The 13,461-nt window shown below is 31.2% G+C and overlaps 1 protein-coding gene across 3 annotated transcripts in view; it reads right to left on the bottom strand.

Annotated features, from left to right (window-relative positions):
* The window catches only part of rogdi (rogdi atypical leucine zipper), a 49,970-nt gene that overhangs the window by 18,241 nt on the left and 18,268 nt on the right, over nucleotides 1-13,461 (bottom strand). For all 3 annotated transcript variants that reach the window (XM_085812655.1, XM_085812654.1, XM_085812653.1), the window contains exon 7: nucleotides 6,031-6,129. In XM_085812655.1, the coding sequence (XP_085668781.1) occupies nucleotides 6,031-6,129 (99 nt within the window). The remainder of the gene's footprint in view (nucleotides 1-6,030; nucleotides 6,130-13,461) is intronic.

A 13,461-nucleotide genomic window follows, 5' to 3' on the forward strand; every position in this document is an offset into this window, starting at 1 on the left:
AAAAAAAAAAAAAAGAAATTGCTACAACTTGTTATTTAAGAAAATTTTAAAGCAATCATATCTTCTCGACAGTTTTTGGAAGGAAAAAAATATATAAAATAACATAAGTATTAAAAGAACTATAAACACAGAACTGCAGATAAAAGCAAATCATTAAATGGAGGTCTTAGTACCAAATAAGTAAGTTTTGCATGTTTTAAAATGAAACTTCTTGAATAAAGAATAATCCTTAAATAACTAGCTCTATATTTACAGTTTTTTAAGTATATTTATTTTCAAAGCAACAAAAAATATAACACAAAATTTCGAAAATTATTTCACTTACATCCTGTTTCCTGCACAATAACTTTTGAAAGATATATACTACAATTTAAAATTTTATGTCAAATTAAAGCTAAATGTTATGTTTATTCTGTGAACAAAAAACAACTTTAAAGTTCTCTCTCAATTTAGTATTCAATTAAAATTAACAAATACAGAAAAGTTGAAACTTATAAAATACTGTGTATGTACAATGTTGCATTTTAAAATCTGTGACACACATTCACATAATTGTGGTTCACAGATTAAATATTCATAGGTATAACACACATGTTAAATTTTGTAACTCATTAATTTATTCTTGCACGTAAGCATGAAAATTGAAAGCTGATAAAATCAATTTTAAAGATTAAATTTTTATTAACTACAATGAAATGCAAGCATTTAACCACTTGCGCTACGACTAAACTTCACAGTTGCGGTGCTGTGCGCTACAATATAACAAGCAGTAAAGTGTCTCATTTACGCCGTTCCTCGGCTGCGAGTGCAATCCAGAGCTTAACTCAAGAAATAAACAATTTCGTTGTTAGACAACATGTGCACCATGTTATTTTCATTTTTGCACGCAGTTTGAGACAAAAGCATCTCAACATGCGTGGCACGTCTTTTTAGCGCAAGTGGTTAAAATGCATCTGTTTCATATGCAAAGCATTAAAGATTTAAAAAATGCTCAGGCAACACTTTTTTGGTACTGTTCTGTTATAAGGAACCAATAAAGAAATGTATGTATGCATGTACGTATGGATGTATGTGTGTGAATGTATGCATATATATATGTGTGTGTGTAAGTATGAATGCATATGTGCATATACATGTAAGAAAAATAAAGAATATGTAAAAAATTAAATTAGCAGCGTAAATTTTCCTTCTCTATTCTAAAAATAGTAACCTCTTTCTGTACTGCGTCATTTCTAGATTAATCCATGCCATATGACTTTTACATAATTCTGATGGTGTAAATGGAACTAAAACTCAAGCAGCCAATAATAATTTTACTGAAATATTAACTATTCAATAAAAATGTATTGAGAACCAAAACTAACTCAGTCTGAAATAAGATTTCACCCTGAACATAGCACACTTGCTTTTAATGCTTTCGCCTAGCTGGACTGCTGTCTGCCTGTTCCTTCTATCTTACTGAAAATTTATCTAAAATGAAATAGTGCCTTTTGGAATAGGCACACTTAATGTGCCAACTTGTTTGTGGCCGCAACATGTTTGCTGAAATAAAAGATGAAGATTTAATCTGCCTTCACCTCCAATTCCCTATTCATTATGGATCAACACTTCTGCACCCTCAAAATTCTGCTCATCATTACTTCTAAGTCTATTTTTATTACATATACACATGTATGCACACACACATATATACAAACATGTGTCTATTTCTGATTTCTGTCCTTAAAACAGAACAGTACCCTTTTCTCCCGATCTATGGGCCTCTAGTGTTAAAGACTTTGATTTAACACCTGCTCCTTTTTATATGTGTATAATCATATTATAAAGCAGAAGTAATACAGAAATGTCCAATCTCAAAAACCAAGACATTTCATTATGCTCATTAAACCAGCCATTCCTTCAATAAAAATCATCACTGTCTCATTTACTGTTATATCAGCTATAATTTTAGAAGAACAAGAAGTTTAGGGGGCAGTATTTCTACATGGCTGAGTTAAGACTCAATTGCACGACTCATTCCACGAAGACATTTTTTTAATAATTCACATAACAAAAACTCAGCTAAAATATGCTTAATTTCATCCTTCAGAAATTAGCTTAATATTTTCACGCTTAAATGAAATACTATGCTCTGCTTTCTTGTACTGGCATTATTCAGTACACTGAATTAGGGATACACATGGCTATTCAAACTGTGTAGCACTGCATCAGATTTACGTTCACACGAGGTCATTGTGGTAACTGCATATATAGCTAGTAGCCACTTAAATTGCCGGTATGAACAAAACTACTGATTTAGACACCTTTTATCGCGGACAGATAGTAGACGCTCGATGCATGGGCCATTTAATTTCAAAATTGTCACAGAGCTAGGAGTTTTAAGGTCGAAAGTGTCAGGCATATACCGAGAATACATGGATGGTGAGGGAAAAAAACTAGCAATGGGGCAAATTGTAAAGGACAATTACCTTGAATGAACATGGTGTGAGATGGCTTAGTCATATTGTTCATAGTCAGCGAAGCCAAACATTAGCTCAAATTACAACCCAGCTGAACCAAAGTGCCAGTGTATAGTCAATAAACGGACTGTGCAACGACAGCTTCACCATATGGGCTTTGGGAGGCATAGACCAACGAGAGTACCATTGCTCTGTGCATGCCATCGAGCTGCAGGTCTTGCCTGGGGAAGAGAACACAGAAAATGGACTCTAAATGACTGAAAACGAATAACATGGAGTGATGGGTTTCAATTCCTGAAGTGGATGGAGTGCTGGGTTCGACTACTTAATACCAACAGAACACTGAGAATATAGCATCAAGCTCATGAAGCGATGGATCCTACATGCCAGTTTGGAACTGTACAGGACCATGACAACTCAATCATGATCTGGGATGTTTTCTATTGGCAGTGTTTGGAATTATTTGTATTGAATTATAGTATGATTTGGTACATAGAGTAGCTAGGTGATAATCTCCATCCATTTATGTTGTCCTGTCATTCACATGGAAATGGAGTTATTTCAGCAAGATTTCTGTACGTCTCACAGGTCCCAGTTGGCTACTGGCTGGTTGGATGAGTATTCCTCTGACTTCTCTGTCATGAAGTGGCTACTTAGAAGCCCTGACTTAAATCCTACTGAGCACTTTTTGGATGTTTTGGAGAAAGGTGCGAAACCACATCACACAATACTAGTGATCCTTCCTGAATTATAGACAGCTTTATCCGATGTTTTGCAAACCATATCCATAAAATGTTTCTGCAAATTTATTGAATCTATGCATAGTTGTTTGGCAGCCTTATCAAGGCCAGAGAGATGATATGCAAGTTAATCACCAATGGACCTATAATGGCAATAAATATCCCACATTTTTTCAAATAGCATTCCCATAGCATGTAGTTCATTTATGTATTAGTTTATCATTCAGACAATTTTTGCCACTGATACTTTTATCATCTGACAGTTTCTTGCTCAGTTTCAGTTAACTTGCGTTAACGCGTTTTTGTGTCTCCATCTCCTACATATTTCAAATTTCTTTCAGATATTCTTTTTATGCCATCAACCTACATTTTACTCAAAGAGGCTGAATGGTTTTACACACAACGTAGTTAATGATTTTGTTTCCAATTATCACATGCCATTCCACACTTTGGACAACTTCCACTGCTCACAGGTATTGTAATTACAAAAAAATTTGGGTATCATATTTCAATGCTCTAGAATCCATTTAAACAATTTCTTTATGTGACAGATGATTTCTTTGCACAGATAGAACAAAGGATACTTTTTCCAAAACATATTGTAAAATGGATTCAGAAGAGATATTTTCCATGATGTCTGAACATATGTACATACGTTCTCGCATAACTCAAAAATGAGTAGCCGTAGAATGTTGAAACTTTGTTGCAATCGACCAAACCAAACATATATAAATATATAAAGAATACAGCCCCCCCCCTTTGTTACCCAGCTCAGTGAGCTCAGTTTTTTTTTAATTCATGTGTGTTGGTAAATTGTGAAGTTTTTACTTTAAAAATGATTAAATTATGCTGTTCTTTTGTTATGGTCATGGATTTTATGCCTTTAGTTAATCTGCATGCAATAGTTGCAGAATTATAAACAATTTAAAAGTGGTGCTAGGCCTAACAAGGCTGCCATTTGTTTACGTTTGAAACTCTTAGTAGAATAGTGAATTTAGTCAGTTGGTCCACCAACTTTAGTGCCTTTTTGCCCAGTGGAATCAAAAGTTAACTTTCAGTTTTGCATACTGAAAATTTTGTCTTTCTGGCTGCTGGTGAACTACTTGGTTTGATTTAAAATAATTTTCACTGTGAAAAAAAAATCCTTTTAATTGTTTCTAACTTTACTTGGTGTTTTACGTTTTTCTACATTTTACAATTTTTTATGTATTTTTGCCTTCTCACAATGGAAATGAGTTGATTGAATGGGAAATATATCTCTAATAATATTCAAGGAAATATATTTAAATGAGGTGCAGCAAAAATGTGCATAGAAAATAAGCCATACAAGGAAGACGTGGTGTCAACATCACATATTTTTGATTATTCATAATGAAACATAATTTGGATTGGAAATGCCAGTTGTTGCGACAGCTTTGTGTCTCTTTTCTTATGTTGAATCCATCTATTAATGTCTACTATTATATCTTTTCTTCTATCTAGCCCCTGAGATCATTTTATAGCATTGGGTATACATATCACAGGTTGAGAAATGCTGGTATAGATTATTTGGCTATTTACCTCATAATCATGACAAGTTGTCAACTATGGACGAACATCGGAATGCTGCTACACTCAACAAGAAACTCACAAAAAAAAAAAAAAAAAAAAATCCGTATGCAATTTATTCTTTCGATATTGCTTCAGATTTGTAGTAAGTACATGTTAAAAATTTTGATAACTCTGACAACAGAATACCAATATTTTTATATCTATAACTATTATCATAATTAGGAGTATTAATACTTTCCTCACATGGCTTTATAAGCACAGTTTTTTGGCTGATGAAAATACACATGGAACATCTGGTTCTACTGTTTCATTGCAAGTATGCTGGTTTCTGTGGAAAGTATGCAGTTCTTCCCCCCTTTTTTTGTTTGTTATGTATGACCTTATGATTTTTAAAAGAAATCAGAAGTAAAAAAGGTAGTAGGTAGTTAAAAATTTATGATAAATATAACCTTCTGGACACTAATACAGAAGAGAGCACTCAAAGAAGAAAAATCTAACATAAGCAAACCACATAGTGCAACTTAGAGCTGTTCTGAGTAACAGACTTCCTTCCCCAATGGAAAAACATTAAATTGTACTTCATAAAATCAAGGAACACAAATATTACAACAGTCAGCTTTCTCACACAAACCCAAACACCTACAAACACACCATATTTACATTTTGCTTAAAGGGTATTTATATTCAAAGAGCGAGTGACACTGACATTTTTTAGATTGCAGGCATAATGTTTGGCCAATTTTGATTCAATTTGTTTTAAACTGCAAAATGACTTTTTAAAAATAATTTTGAATATCAATTTTCTGAAGGTCCAAAGGTACTAAGTGTAATGTAATTAGAAAACAGTGAAAAAATACAGAATGAGAATAATAAGAAAAATTTAGATATGTGTATGATAAATTAAATGCAAAAATTTCACTTATTTCAATTCTACAGGGGATTAACATTGAGAAAAAAATTGCTATTACTGCAGTTTTCATAAAACATTTTTTCTGTTCATAACTCAGCACATACATATTTCATACACACTGCATTCTTTGAATATTGTTTTCATTCTTTCTAAATTTTAATTTTGAATAATAGCTAAACTAGAAAACACCATAAAGCCCTTTTCTCATTCCACAGCAAATTTTAAACTAAAATTGGTATTTATACAGAATACTATAACTGTAATCTTGCCCAGAATTTCTTTTCATTTTTATGTTTAAATAATTTACTTGCAGGAAAAATAAGCTTACAAAACATTATTAACAAAAAATAAATACATAAAAATAACTTGCCATATTGCGACTATGTTGAAGCTCATTTATGGTTCTTTTCTTTGGAATCAGCAGACAAGCTCTACCCCTTAGCAGGCATCCCATTAAATTATTCACTACCTATAATTTTATTAATTTTAAATATCTTTATAACAGTAATTTATATAAACATTCAGTATCCTAACATGGAAATGAAAAAATACCACTTCTAAAAAATATATTTACTATTAAATCCCTCAAAATACATAAAAATAAAAGTTTGTTTCATAAAGAAAAGTAACTTTGGGATAGAGTTAGATGTTTAATTTTGCTAAAACAATGCTGCAGACAGATATAATTTAACAAAAATGAAACTTTAAATAAAGGAAATGATATTAGAAACTTAGCATAATGATTTTTAACAATTATTTTTACGTGTAGCAATGCAAATTATATCGAAACTGCTGAATTTTGAAGCTTTTCCCATGTTACTTTAGATCAACAGAGAAAAATCAGCATAAAAGTATTACAAAAATAGAATACATTTTAGTACTGTTCTGATATCGGGACCAGATTCAGATATTGCTAAAACCTAACGGTCTGGCAAAGAATTCAAAGCATAAAAATAATCACCAAAATATTTACAATACAGTTAAGTTGAAAAACAATCCAAGGGGAAAATGAACATATAAGATATTCATAAAATTATAATTTTTAATCTAAATTAAGCAATTTGGCAGAGAAAGAAATAAATTAAAAATAGGTTAGCGAAATTAAGATTAATGCAGATGCATAAAACTGTGGATATCATATCTGAAAATATTTGAGCTTTAGGATGCTGCTGCTACCACATAAACTCAATTAAATAAGAATTTAAGTGGTTATGTTCAGCACCACGTTGACATTTATTTTACTCTGTCCCATAAACCTTTCAATAGTTTGTTAAGACAATCAGTATCGGAATTGATAAAATTATATTATTTCTCAGCATTATTATACCATTTCCAACAATCCAAATACTTTATAGTGCCATCAATAATATTTTCTTCAATAACTTTAGACAAGTTCTAGCAGAGTGGTTAGGTACAGCAACTAAAAACATTTTTTTGTTTCTCGTCAAATTCTACAGCACACTCACTGGGATGAAAGGATATGATCAACATTGTTTTTTTATATTAAAGCAGACTTTAGTCAACTTCGACAATATTACCAGTGCTGCCTATTTCAACTGAAGGTCTAGACATTAATTTCTCTAATTTGACCCCTGATTTCTCTTATACAGCTGTTACAATCAAGAACCGTGCAGTGATTCATATCAAGCTGATATTGACAAAATTCAGTGGAAGTTCATTCTTTAAACACCATACATAAATTAAACAAATTGCTGTTAAAAACCTGATTCTCGATCCTTCAAACCAATTTTGAGAATATAATCTTTATTTTCCTTGACACATCATGTCTTCCACATACTTCCTTTGAATAGCAGTAGAACTTCATATTATTGTTTTTCGTGTACTTTCTTTCAGAGTGAATATTTCCTTGTTCCAGATGTAATTGTACAGAAGATGTTTCATCATTAGTTAAGTGCCAAATTTTTATATCCAGGGTAAACACAATAATAATACAAATACAAGTGACTGTTACATCTTTAGAATTTGTATTTTCATTGCCAATTTTAAAAAGGCATTCTTTTACTTATTTAAAAAAGTAAATATTGTAATGGTTTTAATAGTAAACATTGGGGATTTCATATGAACCAACTTCTTAGCAAGTTTAACAAAACATATGGTGATGAATAAAGTCCCCATAATAGGATTTAAAAAATGTAGGAACAAAAACTAACATTTTTTAAGGATATTCAATTCATAACTAAGATAATAAGGAAATAACAGCCTATAACCAAGGTTTAAGTCTCACAGTTATGTCCAATAAAAGACTATACAATGATAATCAATACAGGCATAATTAAAACTGCCAATGTGTCATTTCATTAACGTTAACTATCGGAACAAGTTAGTTGCCATACATCAAAAAAAGCTAAAGTAAAGATAAGCTAAAGCAAGATAAATACTAGGTACAGATATAATATATATTATATAAGTACAATAAATAAAACAGAAAATAAACAAGAGCCCTGACATGGTTTTATGTCCTGTTAACAGCTACCAAAAAGTGTGATTTTGATTGCAAAACATAAGCTTTTTTTTCTGGATTTAGATGCCTACTAACAACACAGTGGATTTTAATTAACTATGCTTCCACACAGAATAACACCTTATCTTTTCTGGGTTTAGAGCCTACTCTCAATACAGTGCATAAAACCACTGAACGCTTGTAATTAATCTTGGTTTCCAGTGACCGAATATTCTGGCTGCATGGGATTTCCTGCCTTTTCTCATGTATGATTTGAAAATGAGCTAGTTTCCCTCAAGTCCTCTCTTTATAAAGCACTAGCTTTTGAAGACTTTGTCATAATAACTAAACAGAGCTAACATTCCTTAGCCATCAAACTATATTTCACAAACTATGCATTCTGATAACACCACTAAATATTATCAGTACACAGTGTTCTTACCTAGAATTAGGTTATATGAAATGTCGAAGGGCAGTTAAATGTGAAAACTGCTATTATATAGCACATTTATTTTATCATAAGAATTTACATCCACAGATAATTTTCTAATAAGAATGCAAGTTGTAGCTCAATGAGAATAATTACAATGAATTAAAACCATACTCATCGTTCAACTAGACATGACCATTATAATTAATGGTATATATTTTATATAGACAGTAATTACCAATGTAGTTTTTTCAGTATTTAAATAGTGTAATTAAACTCCTTTCTTATTGTTATTCTACAATTTCATTTATTAAAATGCCTGGCTATAAGACCCTGGCAAATTTTAGAACATATAGTACCAAAAAAAAAAAAAAAAAAAAAAAAAAAAAAAATCTTATTTTTGAGTAAACACAGTATTTTCATAGAAATTTTAAGTTTCAAAAAATGCAACAGAAATGACTTGAAATTTCAAACAATATTTGGAAAAGGCACAAGAAATCAAATCAATGCTACTTTTCCGTTTCTCCGCCGCAAATCTCGCCAAGCAGACTTTATTGGTGACAACATACAGTATGCACATAAAAAATGTTAACAAATGTTAGTTCTAAGAATTTTTAATTTTGAAGGCATAAATATTTTAATATTGTTTAAAATTTTGTAAAAAGCCAATAAATTTGTGAAAAGACTTGAGAATTTACTATGCATTCATGGTTCAACATCCTGATTCACCGGTTCATATCACGTGACCCCAAGTGATCTCATCTCACATAAACTATGCTACAAAATAATTCTCTCAGTAATTATCGACAAAATTTCAAGTTAAATCTTAATTTGGAATACAAGTTAAAATGCAAGAATTATTTCATTTCGTACGAATAGCTTACTCAGAAATTATGTAAAACCGCAGTGCTTTACGTTGCTAATGCATTCTCATTAGAATTGATGAATTTAACCCTCTACTTTCCCTTTTCTATATTTTCGCTTACGGGTGAGCAGTGTGATTGCACCCTAATTCACTTAATTACCACGAATGACCTTAGGGCATAAAACTGAACTATCCAGTAAAAAGTCTATGTAATTGTATGGCAGTATTGAATGAAACAATCAATCTGATAAGAAATGGTTGTGACTTGCTTTGAAAATGAGGTGTAAAAGGTTACCAGTGAGAATTTTCCATTTGGCATCAGTTGTACCATTATTGGCGACTTTATCGCCTGCGCCGGCAAAACGGAAAAGTACCCAAATCAATAAATAACATTAGAAATTTTCAGATGAGAGATATAATTTTTGAAAATAATATGCAAGACCCATTCTGAACCTAGAAAAAATCTCACATTTCTCTGCTAAGGAGAGTATCTAACAAAGACTGCTTCAGATTTCTTTCTTTTACGTATATACCTGATAATACTGCAAAACCTACATTTTTTATCAGACGAAGTAATTTCCTATATGGTCCTCATAACCAGAAATGTTTTTATTATGTATTTCCAAGATCAACAGAATGAAAGTTGTCATTTGGCATCACAATTATTTAAGTGCAATTTCTTTTAAAGGTACTTAAAAATCCAATGTTTTTCCAAGTTCCTAATGCTTAATCCTACATTCATCGACTTTTTAGTGTTCCAAACAGTCAAAACAAATTTAAAATTGCATACACACATTATGCTTATCATTTGATCATCATACTTTATATATATGTTAATATTTACCCCTTTGCACATGAAGCCTTTTTTGCTCAGGCGAACCAGCAACTCGTGATGATTTCAGCTATACTAACGAAGAGCTAATATAGCTTTATTTTTTCTAAAGCTTAATGCTATATTTTTTTCAAGTGAATGCTATGCTAAGACTAACTAAACTAAGCTAAGATTTGGCTAAGAACACAAGCCGAGCCTGGTCCACAAAAATACTTCAGATAAGAATATCTTATTACACACTGTAAAAAAAAGGATCAAGTTCCAAAATATCATAGTGCACATTGAGTGGATGCATCAAAGCTCCCGGCAACACTCAAGTGGACGGTTCAAACTTCCCGGGTGCCACTTGAGTGGCTGTTCAAAGTCAGACGGCCACCTTAGTAGCACCCCTCGAGTGCAAATGTTTGATAGTATAACCTGATCAATAATGCAAACCATACAGTTTTATGATTCAGTCATGTTTGTAATACTATTAATAACTATATGCTATGAGTATCTTGTATGTTAGATATTGTTTATTTATCGAAAAAAATTCAAATGCATTTTGGTTGAAGGTTCCATTAAATTTTTTCCTTAAGAGATCTTTAGCTATCTTAAGCGTTTTGCACTTGATTTGATGCAACCCTAATTGATTTTTGGTAAGTACCTTTTTATTTTTACCAAGAAGGATATAAATCAGGTGTTCCCAACTCAATGCCCACAAGCACCATGGTGCTTGCCGATAATTTAACTTGTGTCCACCACTGTATAACCACAATAAAAATGTTTTAGTTTTTAATAAAATTCTATGTGAAAGTTTTCTCATTTTTAATGAAATAAGAAATTGCATTCAACACACATACCAATACAAAGCAAAATGTGACCAATCTCTTCTTTTATTAACTCTATCCAATTATAAATTCAACTCAAAAAAGTAAATAGTGCTACCAGTCCAACAGACATTCTAGAATGTGCTCTCAGGGAAAAAAGCTTGGGGATCCCTGATATAAACTAACTGTTATTTTTTCCCTTGCATTAAGAAAACTTGGCTTGGTACTTGGCTTCTCCAGAACAGCAAATAGTGGGTAATTTTCAAAGTTATGGGATTCTTCCATTAAAAAATGTGGACACGATATAAGACATTTTTGCACATATGATCATACACATTTCTGCACATGGAAATTAAGTACTTTTAAGGACTATTAATGAAAAAAATTAAGTACCTATCAGCAAATGGGAGCTGAATAAATTCAATTAAAATTCAATCAACTTATGTCTGAACTCCGTTTCTGTAACAACCTTCTAAGAATAAAATAGATCCGTAAGGTAGGATGCATTCTTATTTAAAATAATTTAATGAACATAACTATAAAACAAATTTGAGAATAAAAAACACTTTATAAAATTTATCATGTAGCATTAAATATTTTACACATATAATAGTTGGACATATTTGAAAGAAGATTAGGGACATTTTATTTTCTACGTTTTACTAAGAGTTAGCTTTATGTTGATTTTTTCTTTTATGTTTCATTTTGCCATGTACTTAGTCTAGAGGTTTAGTAAATAGCAGGTAGATTTTATGTCAAATGGCAAAGGTTAAAATGAGAATAAAATCATAATTAGCATGATTCATAACAGAAGATTGGCTGTTGCCAGTGCTGCTGCTTGCCTAGAGAGAGATCTGTTGATCAGAACAAACCTGAAAGCCTGATGTAGTTTTGAGGTTGGCAAGTTTTGAAAGTTAGTTGTGCTCCATCTGTCTGACACAGTGTTATAGCTTCATGCAGAGTTTCTGGTTTCTGGGTAACCTAGTTAATATATTTTAAGGTTCCAATAAGCCACTAATGCACCAGAGGTGATAAGGTTTTTTAATTTAACCAGAGGTTTTTTTAATTTTGTTTTGTATTATTTTAAGTCTCACTAGATGCAAAGAAAAAGTTTTACATTAAATTTTACATTTTTTTACTGTATCTTGTGACCACAGTAAGGATTAATGAAAGGTAATAACTTGCTTTTAATATGCAGAGATAACTTTTAAAGGTGAATGGTTAGTTACAAATAATTAAACCAGGTAGTTAAATACCCTTAATCGTTACAGATTTACATGACCACTATTAAATTTTATTTATTTTTTAAAAACATTTATTTAAAAAGCACTATTAAAATCCCAATCTAACAACATTTCACAGTTTAAAATACATGTAATTTTAAATTATTAGTTTTAAATCAATGTCATAACATCGATTCTTAAACGGTATTATGGTAATTCCACATTACAAGCTACGAAACATTAATGTCTTGTAGCAACAAAACATAACAAAATTTTTATGCGCCTTTTTAATTTGAAGCCTTCCCAGACATTTTGGCTTAATTTATATCAATTTTCTTCTCTTTAAACATCTTTCTTAACAATTAAAAATCTGTTTCAATACACAAACCAATGTTCCCACTAGTTTCTGTGTGTTATATCTCCTAATTTGCCAGTCTCTTAACAATGTACGTAACAAGGTTTTACTTGATCTGGTAAAAGTTAAATAGTCCAAAAACTCTTATAGACATAAAGCAAATTATCACTATGTCTGAAAGTAACTACAAAGTCACATAAAGGTTTAAATAAACCTTTTATTTAAAAAGAACTTCGAACATACAGGCACGTTCCTATGTTGACAAAATTAACTATAGCTTGTGGTGATGCAATTAAACAGGAACAGTCAAATTCAAACTAAAAATGTGGACTACTAGTCAAAGACTAAACAATTTCATTTTAATCTAAGCTGGTTCAGTAACTCTATCATTGTAACAAATTCAAATGTTAGCAGTGATAATGCAAAGATGAATAAATACAAATTATCAGAGCTGGCAGAAATTAATGCAACATCCAAGTGGAGAGCAAAAACACTCAGTCTTTCAGTCCTAAAACCTCAGTTTAAAAAATCTGAATTATTTTATGGTGAGGAAGTGGAAAGGGGAACTTATAGTAAAGGCTAAACTTATAAACAACTGGTTAATCTGCATAATAATAACTGTACATATCATCGAAGAATAATGTTCTTCCTCTTTACGGATTCAGTTTCTTTCTTCAATTCATTTCCTCTTCATTTAAGAATTTTTGGAATTAATTAAAGATTTCTGTTATTCTAAAAAACCAAATGTATTTAGAATGTAAAGACAAAGCTGATAAATATGAAATGATGTATAATAAGGGCCGTTTCAGGGCCGATGAGGCAGAAT

The sequence above is a fragment of the Stegodyphus dumicola genome, chromosome 3 (assembly GCF_044657685.1).
Source record: "Stegodyphus dumicola isolate Sdum_Otavi_A_Nest chromosome 3, ASM4465768v1".
Classification (NCBI taxonomy): domain Eukaryota; kingdom Metazoa; phylum Arthropoda; class Arachnida; order Araneae; family Eresidae; genus Stegodyphus; species Stegodyphus dumicola.